Here is a 19,793-nt window from a genome sequence, read left to right as displayed (position 1 = left end):
TTCAGATAAAGTATTGAGGGAAATATACAACTTTAAACAAGAAGAAAGGCTTAAGATCCAATTATTTAAGCTTCTACCTTAAAAAACTAATGAAGAGAGAGAAAACACATTAAAGCCAAAGTAGGTAGAAGGAAACAAAAATATTAAAAAATAAAAGTAGGAATCTGTAAAACAGATAATAGAAAAATAAAGAAAATCAACATTCAAAACTAGGTTTTTTGGAAATAAATTAATACAACTGACAAACACTTAGCAAGACTAGTCAAAAGAAAGTGAAAGGAAAAAATACAAATTACCAGTATCAGGGATAAAAGAGGTACATCACTAATAATTCTACAGATATTTTAAAAATGATAAGGGGATGTTTTAGACAAATTTATACCGATAACTTTGCAAGTTAGATAAAATAAACAAATTCCCTGAAAAACTTAACTTAGATACAAAAAAAGGTGAAGTACTTAAACCAAACAAAAAACACAAAAAAACCTAGCACAGTGTCTGGCATATACTAGGTTCACAATAATGTTTATTAAACTGAATCATCACAGAGGCCAGAAAAATTGAGTAAGATATTTCCTTATTATCTCTGAAATTCTATTATTTATTATTCAGCAGATATATAGTGAGGGTCTAATATTTGTCAGACACTCTTCAAATAGGGGCTAGGATAAACTATATTAACTGTCCTACCCATATAGGAGGCGGGGAGGATGAAAAGGAAGCAAACAGGAGAAACAGGAAGAGAAAAAGAAAAACAAAGGAAGAAAGGTAAAAGGAGAGAGGAAGGATTATAGAGGAGGAAAGGGAGAGAGAGAACTGGGAACAAGGGAGAAGTGGCAAGAAAAGTATGAAGGAAGGGAGATGAGAAGGAAACTAACTTAAGAATTGACCTTGAAAGAACACACAGCTGGGGAAAAGCAGGCCCTGCAATTAAAACAGCTGTTTACCCCTCAGAAAATAAAGCCAAAGAACGCTGGACAAGAACTGCTATTTTAACCTGGAGATTAATTACCAAATTTTCAAACTCAAGTCAATAAAATGACAAAATGAGAAAGCTGAAAGTTTTTAAAAATTAGCATTCTGAGTTAGAGACTACACATGCCTCACATTGTTTTCAAGTGTATGATTTACCTCAGAAAAAATATGGTCAATAAAATAAAGTAAAACCAAAAAAAAAACCTGTTTTTCCAGAGTCTGTTTAAAAAAATATATATTTCTTAAGCAAAATGAAACCACAAAGGAACTATGAGATGATATAGGTAAATATGTATCTTATGGAGACAGAGTTTTCCCAAGTATAAAACAAATGTAAAGATCATAAAGGATAAAATCAAGAGGTGTGGTTGCATAAAAATAAATAAATGAATAAACACCACACACAAAACTTACAAGGCAAATTAACAAATTGAGGGAAAAATTAAAATATGTAGGAAAGCACTCTTAAAAAGTCATTAAAGGGGCTTCTAGCTCTGACAAAGTAACAGGGACTAGATTTAACCTCCTGCCTAAACTTTAGAAAACCTGATCAAATATATGAAACAATAGTTTTCAGACACTGGACAACAGGTAGCACAGGACTATAATTCTTGAAAGAAGGAAAACAAATGAGGTAAACCCTACATTTGCTCCAAACTGACTGCCTAGTGTTTCCAGGCTACAGCATAGGGAAAGGAAACAGTCTTAGGTCTCAATGAATTTAGAAGAACGGAGGTCAGACTTTGGGGAGACCAAGATTGCAAGAATTGAGGAGGCAAGATTTCTGAGAGGAGAGAGCTGGACAGAGAGAAATCTCTGAAGATAACCTGAATAGCCGTGAGTCTACTAAAGAAACTGAATTAATAGTTAAAACCTTATCAATAAAGAAAACTTGAGGCCCAGATGGCATCAATGGTAAATTCTAGAAAACATTTAAGGAAGAAATAATATCAATTATACACAAGTTTTTCTAGGAAACAGAAGAGAGAATACTTTCCAACTCACTCTGAGGTCAACAGTATCCTACTACAAAAACCAGACAGTGACATTACAAGAAAACTATAGACCAATATCTCTCATGATCCATAGACACAAAAAGTCCTTAACAAAACTTTAGCAATCCAATCCATATAAAAAAGATACATCATGATGAGTAGGGTTTATCCTGGAATGCAAGGTTACTATAACACTCAAAAACAGTGTACATAAATTACCTTATTAACAGACTACTAAGAAAACCATATGTTCATCTCAATAAATGCAGGAAAAGCATTTCACAAAATTCAATATCCATTCATGATAAAAATTCTCCATCCATCAAACATGGAACAGAAGGGAACTTCCTCAACCTGATAAAGGACATCTATACAAATCTAAAAGTAACATAATGAAATGCTGAATGATTTCCCCTAAGATTGGGAACAAGACAAAGATATCTGCTCTCATTTCAACAATGTACTAGAGGTCCAAGTCAATGGAATAAGGCAAGTAAAAGGAATAAAAGGCGGCCAGTCTGGAAAAGAAGAAAATCTTTCAATATTCACAGATGCCATAATCTTCCATAAAGAAAATCCAAGGAATCTACAAAAAAAGCTATTAGAATGAATGTGTTAGTTTGAATTAAACAAGACACAGGATACACAGTCAATATAAAAAGACCAATTCTAGATAACTATAAGCTTGTAATGTACAAGTAGAAATTGAAATTAAAATTCTACTGATATGAGGTATCTAGATTAGCCAAACTCAAAGAAACAGAAAGTAGAATGGTCAATAGATGCAGAAAAAGCTTTTGATAAAATTCAACATCCATTTATGATAAAAACTCTCCAGAAAATGGGAAAAGAGAGAACATACCTCCACATAACAAAGGCCATAAATGACAAACTCACAGCTAACATCATACTCAACGGTGAACAGCTGAAAGCATTTCCTCTAAGATCAGGAACAAGACAAGGATGTCCAATCTCGCCACTTTTATTCAACATAGTTTTGGAAGTCCTGGCCGCAGCAATCAGAGAAGAAAAAGAAATAAAAGGCATCCAAACTGGGAAAGAAGTTGTTAAACTGTCACAATTTGCAGATGACATGATACTTATTATACATAGAAGATCCTAAAGGTGCTACCAGAAAACTATTAAAGCTCATCGATGAATTTGGTAAAGTCACAGGATACAAAATTAATACACAGAAATCTGCATTTCTATATATAACAATAAAAGATCAGAAATAAAAATTAAGGAAACAATCCCATTTATCATCACATAAAAAAGAATAAAATACCTAGGAATAAACCTACCCAAGGAGGCAAAAGCTCTGTACTCCAATATCTATAAGACACTGGTGAAAGAAATCGATGATGACACAAAGAGATGGAAAAATATACCATGTTCTTGGATTAGAAGAATCAATATTGTCAAAATGACTACATTACCCAAGTCAATTTACAGATTCAATGCAATCCCTATCAAATTACCAATGGCATTTTTCACAGAACTAGAACAAAAAATTTTTACATTTGTATGGAAACACAAAAGACTCCACAGAGCCAAAAGCAATCTTGAGAAAGAAAAATGAAGCTGGAGGAATCAGGCTTCCTAACTTCAGACTACACTATAAAGCTACAATAATCAAAACAGTATGGTACTGGCACAAAAAACCAGAAATATAGCTCAATGGAACAGGATAGAGAGCCGAGAAATAAACCCACACACCTTGGGTCATTAATCTATGACAAAAGAGGCAAGAATATACAATGGAGAAAAGACAGCTCTTCAATAAGTGGTACTGGGAAAACTTGACAGCTACATGTAAAAGAATGAAATTAGAACATTCTCTAACACCACATACAAAAATAAATTTAAAATGGATTAAAGACATAAATGTAAGACTGGATACTTTAAAACTCCTAGAGGAAAACATAGGCAGAACACTCTTTGACATAAATTGCAGCAATATCTTTTTAGATCCATCTCCTAGAATAATTGAAATAAAGACAAAAATAAACAAATGGTAGCTAATTAAACTTAAAAACTTTTGCACAGCAAAGGAAACCACAAACAAAACGAAAAGACAACCTACAAAATAGGAGAAAATATTTGCAAATGATGCAAATGAAAAAAGATTAATCTCCAAAATATACAAACAGCTAATACAGTTCAATATATATATATAAAACAATCAAAAAAATGGGCAGAAGATCTAAATAGACATTTCTCCAAAGAAGACATACAGATGGCCAAAAGGCACATGAAAAGATGTTCAATGTCACTAATTATTAGAGAAATGCAAATCAAAACTACAATGAAGTTATCACCTCACATTGGTCAGAATGGCCACCATCAAAAAGTCTACAAGTGGGCTTCCCTGGTGGCGCAGTGGTTGAGAATCCGCCTGCCGATGCAGGAAACACGGGTTCGTGCCCTGGTCCGGGAAGATCCCACATGCCGCGGAGCAACTAAGCCCGTGAGCCATGGCCACTAGGCCTGTGCGTCCGGAGCCTGTGCTCCGCAACGGGAGAGGCCACAACAGTGAGAGGCCCGCATACCGGAAAAAAAAAAAAAAAAAAAAAAAAAAAAGTCTACAAGTAATAAATGTTGGAGAGGGTGTGGAGAAAAAGGAACTCTCCTACACTGTTGGTGGGAATGTAAATTGGTGCAGCAACTATGGAGAACAGTATAGAGGTTCCTTATAAAACTAGAGTTACCATATGATACTGCAATCCCACTCCTGAGCATACATCTGGATAAAATCATAATTGGAAAAGATATATGCACCCCAATGTTCATTGCAGCACTGTTTACAATAGCCAAGACATGCAGACAACCTAAATGTCTATCAACAGGTGAATGGATAAGGAAGATGTGGTATATTTATTCAGTGGAATATTACTCAGCCACAAAAAAGAATAAAATGATGCCATTTGCAGCAACATGGATGGACTAGAGATGATCATACTAAGTGAAAAACTAGACAGAGAAAGACAAACATCATATGATACTGTTTATACATGGAATCCAAAAAAATGATACAAGTGAACTTATAAACAAAACAGAAATAGGCCCACAGACATAGAAAACAAACTTATGGTTACCAAAAGGGAAAGGTGAGGTGGGGGGGAGGGATAAATTAGGAGTTTGGGATTAATATATATACACTACTACATATAAAATAGATAATCAACAAGGACCTACTGTGTAGCACAGGGAACTATACTCAATATTTTGTAATAACCTATAAGGGAAAAGAATCTGAAAAAAATAGATATATATGTATGTATTACTGAATCACTGTGCTGTACACCTCAAACTGACAGAACATTGTAAATCAACTCTACTTCAATAAAAAAATAAAAATAAAAAAATGTAAACAGATCAAAAAATAAATTAAAAAGAAAGTAGAATGGTGGTTGCCAGGGGCTGGTGGTGGGGGTGGGATTGGAGAGTTGTTATTTAATGGGTAGAGAACTTCAGTTTTGGAAGATGAAAAAGTTTTTGAGATTGTTTGCACAACAATAAGAATATACGTAACACTAATGAACTGTACACTTAAAAATGGTTAAGATGATAAATTTTATATAAACCAATATAATTTCATAACTGAAGTGACTTAGAATGAGCAAAAAATTTTAAATTAAAAAACATTAACTTTTACAGTAGCATAAAATACATTAGATACTTTAAAATAAATTTCATTAAAAATAAGCAAGAAGTATACACTGAAAACTGAGACACTGCTTCATTAAAGACCTATATGAACAGAAAAAATACATGTTTATGGATCAGAAATCTCAATATTGTTAAGATATAAATTCTTCCAAAATTGATCCACAAATTCAACACAATCCCAACTCAAATACAAGCAAGCTATTTTGTAGAAATTGGCAAGCAAAGGACCTGGAACACCCAAAACAACTCTGAAAATTAAGAACAGAGTTGGAGGACTTGCACTATCTGATTTCAAGACTTAGTGCATATATGGGAAAAGAATCCGAAAAGGAATAGATGTATATAAAAATGTATAACTGAATCACTTTGCTGTACACCTGAAACTAACACAGCACTGTAAATCAACTATACTGCAATATATTGATAAAATTAAAATTAAAAAATAGACTTACTGTAATCAAGACAATGGAGTACTGGTGTAAAGACAGACATTTAGATTGATGAACAGAATAGAGAAATAGACTTACACATACATGGTCAGTTGATTTTTGACAATGGTACCAAGAATTTCAATGAGGAAAGGATAATCTTTCATTAAATGACACGAACTTTTGGATATCCATATTAGTATGTACAAATATATGTATGTGTGTGTATGTATATATTTGTGTGTGTCTAAAAACTGAAACAGATCTTAGATGTATATTTAAGAGCTAAAACTATAAACTTTCTAGAAGAATCATAGGAGAAAATTTAGGGATCTTGAATTAGACAAAGGTTTCTTAATAGGACACAAAAGCACAAACTATAAAAAGAAAAATCTGTTTCATCAAAAGTAAAAACTTTTGCTCTTTCAAAGATACTGTTAAAAAAATGAAAAGGCAAGCCACACAATATCAGAAAATATTTGCAAAGATGTATCTTTGTGTGTAAAATACATGAAAGACATGTATTTTACAACTCAATAAGAACACAAAAAATCTAATTTTTTTTTAATGGGCAAAGGATTTAAAGACACTCTACAAAAGAAGATATATGGATGACAAATAAGTACATGAAAAGACATTCAACATCATTAGTTATTAGAGAAACGCAAATGAAAACCACAATGAGATACCACTATATACCTAATAGAATAGCTAAAATTAACAAAACTGACAATACTAAGTATGGACCACAATATAGAGCAACTGGAACTTTTATCCATTATTGGCAGGATTGATTGCCACTTTGGAAAACATTTTGGCATCTGTTCATCAATGGGTAAATGGTTAAACTGTGAGATATACATACAATTCACTACTACTCAGCAATTAAAAGGAATGAACTGTGGACACATGCAACAACATAGATGAATCTCAAAAGCATCATGCTAAGTGAAAGAAGCCAGACATGAAAGAAGATATACTATATAATTATATTTATATGAAAGTCTAGAAAAGGCAAATCTATAATGATAGAAAGCAGTTCAGCGGTTGCCAGGAGCCAGGGTGTGGGGTCATCACTGACTGCAAAGGGGCAAAACAAAACTTTTAGGGATAATGGAAATACTCCACAGCAAATGCAATTTGTCAAAACTCAATGAAATTACCATAAAATCGCTAATTTTTAAAAAATTGAAGTATAGTTAATATACAATATTATGTTAGTTTCAGGTATACAACATAGTAATTTTTTTTTTTTTTTTTTTGTGGTACACGGGCCTCTCACTGTTGTGGCCTCTCCCGCTGTGAAGCACAGGCTCTGGACGTGCAGGCTCAGCGGCCATGGTTCACAGGCCCAGCCGCTCCGTGGCATGTGGGATCTTCCCGGACCGGGGCACGAACCCATGTCCCCTGCATCGGCAGGCGGACTCTCAACCACTGCGCCGCCAGGGAAGCCCCGTGATTAAATATTTTTATAGATTATACTCCATTTAAAGTTATTACAAAATAATGGCTCTGTTTCCCTGTGCTGTACACCCTTGTTGCTTATTTATTTTATACACAGTAGTTTGTATCTCTTAATCCCTTACCCCTATCCTGCCCCTCCTTCCTCCCTCTCCCCACTGGTAACCACTATTTTGTTCTCTATGTCTGTGAGTCTGTTTCTGCTTTGTTGAATACATTTGTTTGTTTTATAAAATAGCTAATTTTTATTGAATGTAAATAATAACAATAAAGCTGATTAAAAGAAATCAGTAAAGACACAAACAGGTCATTAACAAAAGAAGAAATTCAAGTGAAAGATTTTTAAAAATTTAACGTTATTAGTAAACAAACAATACACTATGTACTATCATTTTTTAACTGTTTAATTGACTTTAAAATGTAAAAAATGATTACAGTTTCCAGTGAAGAGTACCTGAAGTAAGCATTCTTACACACTGCTGGTGGGAGAGTACAAAAGTACAACTTCCTGAGAACATAGAAATGTGTTTCAACAGCCTTAAAAATATTTAGATCCTTTGATCAAGTAATTTGAATTCTAATAATTTATCCCTAGGAAACAACCAGGATGGTACAAAAAAATTATGAACAAACATAACACTTATAGATGCTGACTGAATTATGTTCCTTTCATAGGATGGGAATATTATTCAGTCATTTAAAATACATGTGCAGGGCTTCCCTGGTGGCGCAGTGGTTGAGAATCCGCCTGCCAATGCAGGGGACACAGGTTCGTGCCCCGGTCCGGGAAGATGCCACGTGCCGCAGAGCAGCTGGGCTCGTGAGCCATGGCCGCTGAGCCTGTGCGTCCGGAGCCTGTGCTCCGCAACGGGAGAGGCCACAATAGTGAGAGGCCCGCGTACCACAAAAAAAAGTAAAATAAATAAAAAATACATGTGCAGGGCTTCCCTGGTGGCACAGTGGTTAAGGATCCGCCTGCCAATGCAGGGGACACGGGTTCGAGCCCTGGTCCGGGAAGATCCCACATGCTGCGGAGCAACTAAGCCCGTGCACCACAACTACTGAGCCTGCGCTCTAGAGCCCACGAGCCACAACTACTGAGCCCATGTGCCACAACTACCGAAGTCGGCACGCCTAGAGTCCCCGCACCGCAACAAGAGAAGACAATGCAATGAGAAGCTCGCACATCGCAACAAAGAGAAGCCCCAGCTCGCTGCAACTAGAGAAAGCCCATGCGCAGCAACAAAGATCCAACTCAGCCAAGAACAAATAAATAAATAAATAAATTTATTTTAAAAATAAAATACATGAGCATGCCCTCCCCACCCCCACCAACAAATCCACAGACATACACACACACAGACACACACACACATACAAACACATACACACACTCACAATATTCTCCTGGGTGTTAAGAAGCAACCAGTACCACCTAAGTAATTACCACTAAAAGCCCTTTACTGACAAAAAAGGAAGCCCAGGATTTCAGATAAGTAAAGTAGATATATACCCATGACAATGTCACAAAAAGTGATGTTATTCTATACCTTTATTTTTTTTTTTTTTTTTTATTCTATACCTTTATATCACCATCAATTTTTTCCCATTCTTCTGCTGTGAAACTGGCTGCTGTCGCTGCAGGTTTCTCTCTCCTCAAAGCTCTACTTCCAGGAGCCAAGCCTGAAAGGCGCTTTTCACAAAATTCAGTAAGTTCAGGATAATATCCTTCCTCACCAGACCTTTTAGAAAATTCAGAATTTTAGAGTTACTACTTCATTTAGAGATCATACAGACCAGTGGTTTGCAAGCTGAGTTCCATGGAGCCCAGGGGTTCCACAGAGCTCTCATGGCCTGCCCCGAACAAGGATGAAGGCTGAGGATGAAGGCTGAGCTGCTTGCTGCCTTCCCCTCACCATCCTCAATTAGAGCAACCTCCACTTTCACATGCTAATCTATGCAGTGCTGCAATGAAGGGGGAAAAAAGGAGCTCCAAAGACATCAATTTCTATCACACACTTTAAAAGTTGAATAGATAACACTTTCTCTCCTCTTTAACACACATATGTTCATTTTGTACATAAGGTAATTTTAAACTTATAAATGGAAATTCATTATTAGAGACAGGCAAAGAGTGAGACTTTGGACTTATTTTCCAATGAGGGGTTACTGTTCTAGCTCATTTATTTTTCCCCCAAAGGGATAGGAAGAAAATAGCAGAGGAACAGATTAGAACAACACACCTCTAAATTCACCACTCAAGGAAAAGAATTCCTTCCTTAGAGAGTTAAACAGAGACATGTGTTCGTTTTAGCTTTTTTTTTTTTTTAAGGAAAATCAATCTTTTCCCCATTTCTTGTGAATCTGTTTACTTCTAAATTTTTAGAAAAATAAAAATAAATCCCATTTTCAAATTAAATTAAAAAAAATAATCCCAAGTCAATACAATACAATTTAATTAGGCTATTCATAAAATGTCTTTCAAACTCTCATCCCATAAACTTCGCATTTTCTTTTAGTCTTTAATCAAATAAAAATGAAAACGTTCTTATATGCTGAGAAAAACAAGAGGGAAAACAATGATTTGATGAGGCTATTACATCAACACTGGCTGGGGACAAGCAGGGGGGATGCTTAGGAAGGACAGGAAGCTAAAGGTGATGAGAAAGAAAAAGGAAAAAAAAAAAAAGAGAGAAAGAAAAAGGAAAGGACACAGCAGTAAGGAAGGGCATCAGAGGAAAGAAAAGAGAGAACCACTGCTGAGCAAAAGGAATCCTATTGATGTCCCGGAAATGGGCAGTTTGTGCTCACAAGTGCTTCTGCAGTAATGAGGCTACCCTCCAAATGAAAAACCCTCAAGAAACCCCAAACAGGTGGCACAGGTTGGTAGGCCACAGGGCAATGTTTCTTGTAGAGTTCCCTTGACCACCAGCATGTTGATCAGCCAGTGTGCTTGTTAAAAACACATGTTCCTGGGCTCCACTTCTGATTTCCTGAAGCAGAATCTCTAGGAGTGGGGCCCTCACATTTGCATTTTCCAACCACGTTTGGCAAATATTAAAGTTTGACAATCACAGACACAGGGCTCTTACCCAGAAAAGGCCTTGATTCCCTGACTTCTGGTCCTACTTCCTCCCCCACCCCCCCACCCCCATGTGACGGCTCCCAGTGAGTCACCCACCTTTGCTGGCAGATAGTGTGAAGTGGGAGAGTGCCAAAGCACTTTATCAGTGTAAGAAGGTGCCTCCTAACAACTGCTTTGCCAGTTCCTAAAATGTGCCAGGAATCAAGAATGCCCTCTTGGATACTAATTAGCCTAAGTCTTGTGCTGGAAGTAGATCTAGCCAGAACCCACCAAACTAACCACAGGATCAAAACCACTATTTTGGAAGCTAACATGGACAGAAACAACAATTTCAATATTGGAAAATCTGCTCCAAAGTTTCTAATGTAGCTTTGAATTTTAGAAGTCAACAATATAATTAAAATTGGCAAACTGAAACATGATATGATTTTTAAATGCTTACCTGAGCACACAAAGAATTTTTTCCAAGTGTTTAACGTCTGAACATTTTTCAATATACTTGAAATCCAAATGTTCAACAGGTATTTTAAATGTTTTTGTTGTTCCAAAGCCCCACAATGATGGATAATCTTTGGCAGTCATGGCTGAAATACAGTGTAGGAAAATAGTTATGAATCTAATATATACATTAATACTCAATTTGGATAGTAATTACCATCTAGGTACTTCTGTAATATTTATTTTTCATTTCTATAGAAAAGGAGATGGAGTATTTCTTCTAAGGAGGAAGCTACTCATTGTAAAATTCTCTCTCCCTGATGAGAACAGTTAACATTCATGGGGCTAAATTACTATATACCGACTTCCCTGGTGGCGTGCTGGTTAAGAATCCACCTGCCAATGCAGGGGACATGGGTTCGAACCCTGGTCCAGTAAGACCCCACATGCCACAGACCAACTAAGCCCATGAGCCACAACTGCTGAGCTTCCGCTCTAGAGCCCATGAGCCACAACTACTGAGTCTGCATGCTACAACTACTGAAGCCCGTGCACCTGAGCCTGTGCTCTGCAACAAAGAGAAGCCACTGTGATGAGAAGCCTGTGCACCGCAACGAAGAGTAGCTCTCGCTCGCTGCCACTAGAGAAAGCCCGTGCACAGCAACGAAGAGCCAACGCAGCCAAACATAACTAAATAAATAGATAAAAATAAATAAATTACTATATAACACAGATGGATTATTTTACTTAATCTTCACTTAAGCAAAATTGAAATACAACAACAAAGCAGGTTTTGGTGCTGTAGAGGAAAAAATTTTTTTCTTGTGTCCATTTGGGTTCAGTAGCTGAGGCCTGTAAATTAAACTGACAAACGATATTAACGGGAGAAAAGGTTCATTTTGTATACTCCTGGGGCGTCACAGAAAAGTGAAAACTCAAAGAAACTGTTAGGCCTGGGGAACTATATACCATTTTAACAAAGGGTGATAAATTGTGTAGAAATGATTAGACAAAGGAAAAGGGGTTTTGGCTTCTAGAAGGTAAACCTATGGAACAAACTAATGGAAGAAAAGGGTTATTTTAATAAGGTTTGTTTATGCAGACTCACCTCTGTGCTGATTGTCCATCTACTGTGATAAGGGTTGTTCTCTTCATCTTGGTATGAGAAAGGAGAGGAAGGAACACCTTCATAAAGGGAAATTTATGCCCTGCTTTTAGGCAGAAAAGGGGAAGGCCAAGAGTTCTTCCTGTGTCTGCTGTTTCCTAATTGCCTTCAGCTCAAAATAATCTTCATGTCAAAGTGGTCTACTTGGGGGTGGAATATTCTGATCCTCTTTAGTGCTCAAACAGCTTTGTAAGATATCTTTTAATGTTGATTTTGGTATCTTCTACTTTAGCTGTTTGTTAATATCCCAACCATCCTTTCGTGATTCAGCACAAACATAAATAACATCTTTTCTGTAACTCTCCTTAATATCACCCTCTTCCCCATTCCTTGCCTCCTTACATTCTCAGTTGCCCACTCCCATAATGAACAGCTGCCAAAGCTGTGTTCTAAAGGCACTCTGTACATACCTCTCTCGTATCACATAGCACATATCCAAATTGTTTCTTTGTCTTCCCTTCTAGATCATGAGAGATCTTACTTCATTCATCTCAAGAGTTTCAGGTCTAACATAGTAAATACTGTCTTATACCCCTTAAAAAATACCTGCTAAATTCAACTGAATTGGGAACAAGACGGTCCTGGACAGTTTCACTCTATTGATATGCTGCTAATGATGGTGACAATAACAGCAACAAATAAGTAGTTCTTAACGTACTTTACTTATATTATTACTTCATTTAATCCTTCAACTACTATATCAAGTAGGTTTTATTTTAAGTAGAGAGCAGTAATAACAGTTAACATTTATGGAGCTAAATTTCTATATGCCATGAACTATTTCAATCTTCAAAACCACTTTCATGAAAGATATTAATAATTAATCCCATTTTACAGATGAGAAAGGTGGCGTTTCAAGTATATAAACTGCTCAAGGTCACATAACTCTTAAGTAGTGAACTGAAGAGTTAAATCTCAGTAGGCCACTACAGAGCTCACATACTTATCCATCATATTTAATTGTGCTTTTCAAATTGCAGGTGGCAGCCCAAGAAATCAATTTAGTGAGCTGCAATCAGCATTGTTAATTTTTTTTTTTCCCCCCCGGTACGTGGGACTCTCACTGTTGTGACCTCTCCCATTGTGGAGCACAGGCTCCGGACGCACAGGCTCAGCGGCCAAGGCTCACAGGCCCAGCCGCTCCACGGCATGTGGGATCTTCCCGGAACGGGGCACAAACCCGCGGCTCCTGCATCGGCAGGCGGACTCTCAACCACTGTGCCAGCAGGGAAGCCCAATCAGCATTGTTTCATAATGAGATAGAACAGCAATAAAATCAGACTACCTGACACATACCATTAAATACTGTTTTATAGAAAATTTTCTTTCATGTCTATATAAAAAAACTATATGTGTATATAAATGCACACACGAATGTTGTGTACATAAATGTTGCAAAGAAAAATATATTATAAGTTATTGTCAAAGTATTAAAAAAACACTGCACTAAAACACACTGGGTGATAAATTTTAAAACAAGTAGCAATGGGTCTAATTCATTAGCAGTATTCCCTTCAGCATGCCTGCCCTCTGGGAGTCTGGTCATATATCAGATCTCTGCAGAAAAAGAGGATTCTCTGTCAGTTTCTCTGTATTCCTGCTGGCTTTGGCTTGGGTATAGAGTATAGATGACAGTTTGCCAGCTTTTGAATGAGATCCAGCTGAGAAGTGAGGATATATGGCTTTCACACCATGCTAGCGGGGCCCAGTATGATGAATGTCTCCCATCACAAGGATAGCCTTAGGGGTGGAAGTCACATGAAAGCCAGTGAAGAACTTTAAAATTATTGATGCTGCCCAGAATAGAATGAGTTGTCTTTAGGAGAATTTTTCCAAAGAGCTGGAGGATCTTTGATGGGAGTGACTTAAGCATCTAATGGGATTAAAATAGATTCGCTCGAATTAAAGGAATCTTGAAACCCCTGACATTTTATGATTTGAATAAAATATGGTGAAAAACATTTGAAATGATAGACACCTCTTACCTAACCAAGCGAATTTTATTCTCAACACTGTTACACTGTTTCAACGTTTCTGAGAATCCTTTTTGAACACTACCACTTGGGGGGGTAGGGGTGGGGGTGGGTAGGAGAGACATTCTCAAGACCACTAAACGTTAACTCTCAAACTCCGAAAAACAAGTCATACAATACTTTGTTTGCTCTATTTAGAACTCTTCCACATCTCTTTGCAATTTCTTTGTCTCTGATTAGAAAAAACTTTGGTCCTAATTGGCGTTAATTTCTTCTCCACCATCCTAATCCACATCCATTTCCCATATTTCCTAATGTTTATCAGTAATACCTCCAGCACAAACTGCAATGGGCTAGTAACACGAAAAATGGTTTTCTTCCACCTAGGCACGTTCTTTCCAGTATCCACAGGGCTGGGCGCCACCTGCTGCCGGAGACCGAAAGGAAACGGCATCCTCCAGCCGTAGCAACGGTTTCTATGTACAGCGCGGGTCACGGACTGCCTGAGATACGGGAGCTCTACAGCCAACCCGCAACGGTCAAGGGGCACTTTAGGACTCTACGCAACTGCTCCCCATTCCCCTGCTTTGTTCACAAGGACCGGTGGCCGCCGCCAGAGTCCGGGAACCCCCCCGCGCCGCACCACCACCTCCGCGTTGCCGCTCTGCCCCAACATCCGCCACCGTCAGCCCCCAGAAACAGAAGGCCCCCAGGTTGTTTCCCCGGCCGACAAGGTTGTTCATCCCTCCAACTGCAGTCCGACGGTGCATTTGCTCGTCCGGGTTCGTCTTTCACCCCAGCTTGCGATGGAGAGAGACGTAGTTTACTCTTGGCCGGCATATACTCACCTGGTTCAGACCCCAAGCCTTGCGGAGGCCGCAGCCACACACTTCACCAGCCGCGCGGCTCGTTCCCAGGGAGGGGCGTGTCGCCCCGCCCCACTCCCCCTACTCCGGCACCCAAGGGCTTGCGGCGGACCGCCGGGGGCGGGGATTAGGGCCTCTGCGTGATGACTGGCTAGTCTCCGGTTTGCCATCCGGCTGATTGGCCTTGCAAACCCAGCTTCACCCGGACAGAAGAACGTTAGCCGAGAAATAAGAGTTGCAATTCCACGTGCCCTGTAATTTTCTTTTCACGCACACTTTGTTCTTTTTCTGGTTATAATTATGTACATATACAATTATGCTGAATAAACAATCAGGATAAAAACTAACTCAAAGGAAATGGACTATGCAAGCAAATGAAAATTACCACTATCATCTTCATAAAGACATTGCGTCCAATAATTAATAGATGGATTAGAGAGTAAAGCTGAAGAACTCTTTCACAGAGCAGATAAAGAAAAAAAAGGAAATTGAAAAAGATGAAAAAGTTAGGTCTAATATTAGATTTAAAAGATCTAGAGAGAAGAGAATAATGAGGGTAGGAAGTTATCAATTCAAGAAAATTTTCCAGAATTGAAGAGCTTGAGTTTCCAGACTGAAAGCACCCACCAAGTGACCAAAACAGGGAAGGAAAACAGACCCATACCAAGGCACAAACTGCGAAACTTCAGGACACTAGCAAAGAAAATTCTAAGTTTCTACAGTGAAAACAGGTCACATACAAAGCATTAGGAAGAAGAATAGTTTTGGACTTATCCACAATAATACAGAAAACTAGATGACATTCTGACACTGGTGAAGAACACAAGACAGGTTATTTCAGGCAGAGAGAAAAGCAGGAGCACAGGCAAAAAGGTCCGTTATCTGCTTAAGGAACTGCAAACATCTCCTTAAAACCAAGATTGAGAGGTGGGTTGAAGTGGTGACAGAGGCAGGAAAGGAGTCTATACTATTCCCAAATATACTATTCCCAATAGTTTTAGTTTTATCAAAATGGGAAGCTACTAAGAATTTTCAGCAAGACAGTGCTGTGCAATATTTTACAATGAGCAAGCTGGGAATTCCCTGGTGGTCCAGTGGTTAGGACTCTACAATGAGCAAGCTAAAGAGTATGGAAAACAGCAAGACCAGTAACTGAGACTAATCCTAAGGCTGATACAAGCACCTGGGCAGAAAATGCTAATACTTTCCGTAATGGTGTTAACAGTTAACACTTATTAGATTAAGAGTTTTTATGGAGTATTTAATTTTATCTTGCAGCAAACCTTTGACATAGGTGCTATTATTTCATGCCCATTTTACAAATAAGGAAAGTGAATCTTGGTAGTCACTGACCAAGGGACACTCTGGGAATACGGACTGAAAGCCTTTTGCCAAAGTCCATACGGTTTATTGTGCTAAGTACTAACCAATTCACAAGTAAGTCCAATTCAACTTCAAAATATATCTCACAACCAGCTACTTCTCACTCCCTCTACGCCTACCCTGGCCCAGCCACCGTTACTCTTGGCCTGAACTTTTACAGGTGGCCCCTAACTGGCTTCCCCCAATCCCATCCCTATATTGTCCGTTCCCACAGAACAGACCCAGTAATCTTTTAAGTCTGGGCAGAGGGTGGAGGGTGGATGGATGTGCATGTATTTGTACATGTAAGGAGGCAACTTGTTTTTACGTGTTCTCAGTTTATACTTTCTCACTTTATGTGATATTTTAATCTTCTTAAAATTGGTCATTTATGATTTCATCTACTAGTTTTGAATGTCATTAACTTCAACCTCTGAAGATAGCTTCAGAGTCTAAAAGCACTGAACTATCATTAATTCCTTGACTTTGACAAGCTGAAGTCAAAAGAAATAAACTGGCCAGTAATTGAGTAGCAGCGCTGGATTTGAACCAATTTCCATGTACTGATATTTCTGATGGACCTGCGTGTCTACAGTCATTGGTAAGCAGTTTAATAGGGGACAAGTTATGTATTAGCTTCAAGCTCAGATTTACTGATTTTTGTATTTATAGAGCACTATTCAAAAGGATCTTTTAAAAGCAATTTTATATCTATTTTAACTTTTCTTAAAACTGTCCAGGTAGGCAAGAAGTAAAATTACTTCCATTTTATATATGATGGGGACACGAAGAGGTAACTGACTGAAATGATGGTCTTGAGTTCCAGTGGTAATACTTTTCCCATTAAACCACTGTCTAGTTAACCAAATAACAGTATTCAATTAAACTACTGATACACAAAGGACCTATGATGAAATTAGAATAGTTAAGAGCAACATTACCCAATGAGTTGTGGTTTAGGAGCCTGTCGTAAAGAGATATTTATTGGGACTCTTGTACAAAAAGGACAAGCTCGGGCTTCCTGGGTGGCGCAGTGGTTGAGAGTCCACCTGCCAATGCAGGGGATATGGGTTCGTGCCCCAGTCCGGGAAGATCCCACATGCCACGGAGCGGCTAGGCCCGTGAGCCATGGCCGCTGAGCCTGCGCGTCCGGAGCCTATGCTCTGCAACGGGAGAGGACACAACAGTGAGAGGCCCACGTACCGCAAAAAAAAAAAAAAAATCTTGAGTATGATAGTACTTTGTATAGCACATAATAAATTTACAGAACTTAATATTTGAGAATGGTAGCAGAAACAATGTTTTGTTTTCTTTTTTAAATGGCACAGTTGCACAGTTAATACTTTGAATGTGTGAGACACACAAAGCTATTAACAAAGTTGAAATATATCTAATCGAATCCTGGAACAGATGGAGTATCTGAGCATCCATATCCCTAAGATCAAGGCAAAACCTTTAAACATTCATCCAATTCAGTGTAAACCAACTCCTATTTTTTCTATATCCTGAAAGCAGAGTTTTTTACCTTAATGAATGATTACACCTGGGAAACTGCACCTGCCTTAGTAGTCTGCTTCAGAAACTTTAAAGAAACTTTAAAGTTTCTTTTCCCTTGCCGAAGATTTAAAACACAGTCAAGCGTTATATACAAATACAGAAAGGCCTACACCAAGTTAACAAATGAAAATTATAACTCAAAATGAGGTACGCACACTGACAGTAAGCGCATTGGTATACTCTATACAAAATGAGGCTGGAGAGTTTACAAACAATTGGTGATGTAAAACAGTGGTTTCCTAGGAACTTAATCAGACCTTTAGAGGGCCCTAGCAAACTTCATTTTTAACAAGGGCCCCCACATGATTCTAGGTTTTGATTAAAGTGCAGTTTGGGGAAGCACTTTTAACGTTCATTGTGCGTCAGATTACATATACGATTAAATTAAATTACAAACCATGTAACTGAACAAAAATATCTTTATATAAGCTATTAATAGATACCTAAATACAATATGGTTTTTACAATGAAATCATGTGTATATAGTTGTATTCATAAAGTACACTAATCAAAAGCTATATGACATTAATAGCAAATCCAAATCCAAATGAAGAAATTCCTCTGATTTCATGTTTCATCGAGCATCAAAAACCACCACTATACAAAAACTGAGTTAAGGATCAAAAAAGTACTTTAAAATTATATTAAAAATTTAATACTTCCAAGTCCCTTTCTCTTTGCAATAAGCTAGTTATTTAATCTAAAATGCACAAAAGAAGTTGTTCACTATTTACTATAATTAGAAATGAACTAAAAAAATAAACTATTTTAATTATTAGCCCCCCCCATGATACAAAAGACCAACGCACCAAGAAACACTAAAGCACTGTTAAAAGTGATAATTTAGTGATCTAAAAAACACTGGTAGTTATTACATAACAATTTACTCTCAGTCTTTGAGCTAATTTGTAAGCCTCACTTATTCCATTAGGTAGCATACAAACTCAATATTTGTATTCCTCCTTGTATCATTTAGTTTGCCCATTAACTGAAGCTCAAGAATGAGTACTTATATACAGAATCCTTGAAAAAATACACTTATGAAAGCCAAAATCAACTAGTATTTAGATTATTTAGTTTATGTCTATACACTGGAGTACTGGTCCATGAAAATGCTAATCATGCCTTTTGTTTTTTTGGTAAGTAATCCAAGTTGTTACCATTTTTACCAGAAATTAGTCTTTGACTATCAAACCATGTATTATTTTTCACTTCCTCTTATCTCACATTCAGAAAGCTTAGTTAGAAGGATACGTCTTTTAGTCCTTTTCTTGTACATTATTCTGTATCCACATTCTCTGCAACGGATTGGATCCCTTGATTTTATTTCATTTTCTGTGTGACATTCTAGAAACAAAACACGTTTATTCAATGCCTAAAAGAGAAATATTACAGACGAGCAAATTATCTTAACCATACTTTTCACCCAAAGCACTAAAATACAGTATACTCAATCTCAAGGGTATGTTGCCATTACCAATATATTAAGGGAGAAAGAAAAGAAGAGTGACGGGCAATGCATTTTTCCTAGGAAAGAAAATGAAATCTTAATAAGAGAATTTTTTTACGATTGCTGAAGTTGTTCTGCTTCCTAACGTTAAAGATGAATGACTCATTTAAGCCAAAGATAAATGCAATAATTTTTTAAAAACTGAGATGAAATACTCTTACTTTTGTGTTACTCTTACCTCCACAGATATATATCATTGGCTGCTGCTTTGGGGGTTGAACGTCCTTCTGGGTGTCCATTGTTGTCCCTGAAATCACAGACTCAAATATATAATATCTCAAATGGGCTCCTCACAAATCTAACCAG

The 19,793-nt window shown here is 37.4% G+C and overlaps 2 protein-coding genes across 3 annotated transcripts in view; both read right to left on the bottom strand.

Moving 5' to 3' along the window:
- The window catches only part of SPAG1 (sperm associated antigen 1), a 99,625-nt gene extending 87,957 nt beyond the window's left edge, over positions 1-11,668 (bottom strand). The window contains exons 1-3 of the mRNA XM_067017202.1: positions 11,610-11,668; positions 11,059-11,200; positions 9,114-9,273 (exon numbers count right to left, since the gene is read on the bottom strand). Of these exons, the coding sequence (XP_066873303.1) occupies positions 9,114-9,273; positions 11,059-11,198 (300 nt within the window). The 5' untranslated portion in view covers positions 11,199-11,200; positions 11,610-11,668. The remainder of the gene's footprint in view (positions 1-9,113; positions 9,274-11,058; positions 11,201-11,609) is intronic.
- Positions 11,669-15,313: 3,645 nt separating this feature from the next.
- Positions 15,314-19,793, bottom strand: part of POLR2K (RNA polymerase II, I and III subunit K) — a 43,651-nt gene continuing 39,171 nt past the window's right edge. Inside the window, exons 3-6 of one of the 2 annotated variants that reach the window (XR_010837426.1) lie at positions 19,666-19,734; positions 19,232-19,324; positions 18,421-18,574; positions 15,314-17,583 (exon numbers count right to left, since the gene is read on the bottom strand). Coding sequence is in view for 1 of the 2 variants with exons in the window: in XM_067017203.1 (XP_066873304.1) it covers positions 18,552-18,574; positions 19,232-19,324; positions 19,666-19,734 (185 nt within the window). In the remaining variant the exon portion in view is untranslated. Of the gene's footprint in view, positions 18,575-19,231; positions 19,325-19,665; positions 19,735-19,793 lie in introns of both variants that reach the window. The other variant, XM_067017203.1, reaches the window with a different exon arrangement.

Source organism: Kogia breviceps, chromosome 17 (genome assembly GCF_026419965.1).
Source record: "Kogia breviceps isolate mKogBre1 chromosome 17, mKogBre1 haplotype 1, whole genome shotgun sequence".
NCBI lineage: Eukaryota > Metazoa > Chordata > Mammalia > Artiodactyla > Physeteridae > Kogia > Kogia breviceps.
This window is presented reverse-complemented; position numbering and strand designations above follow the sequence as displayed.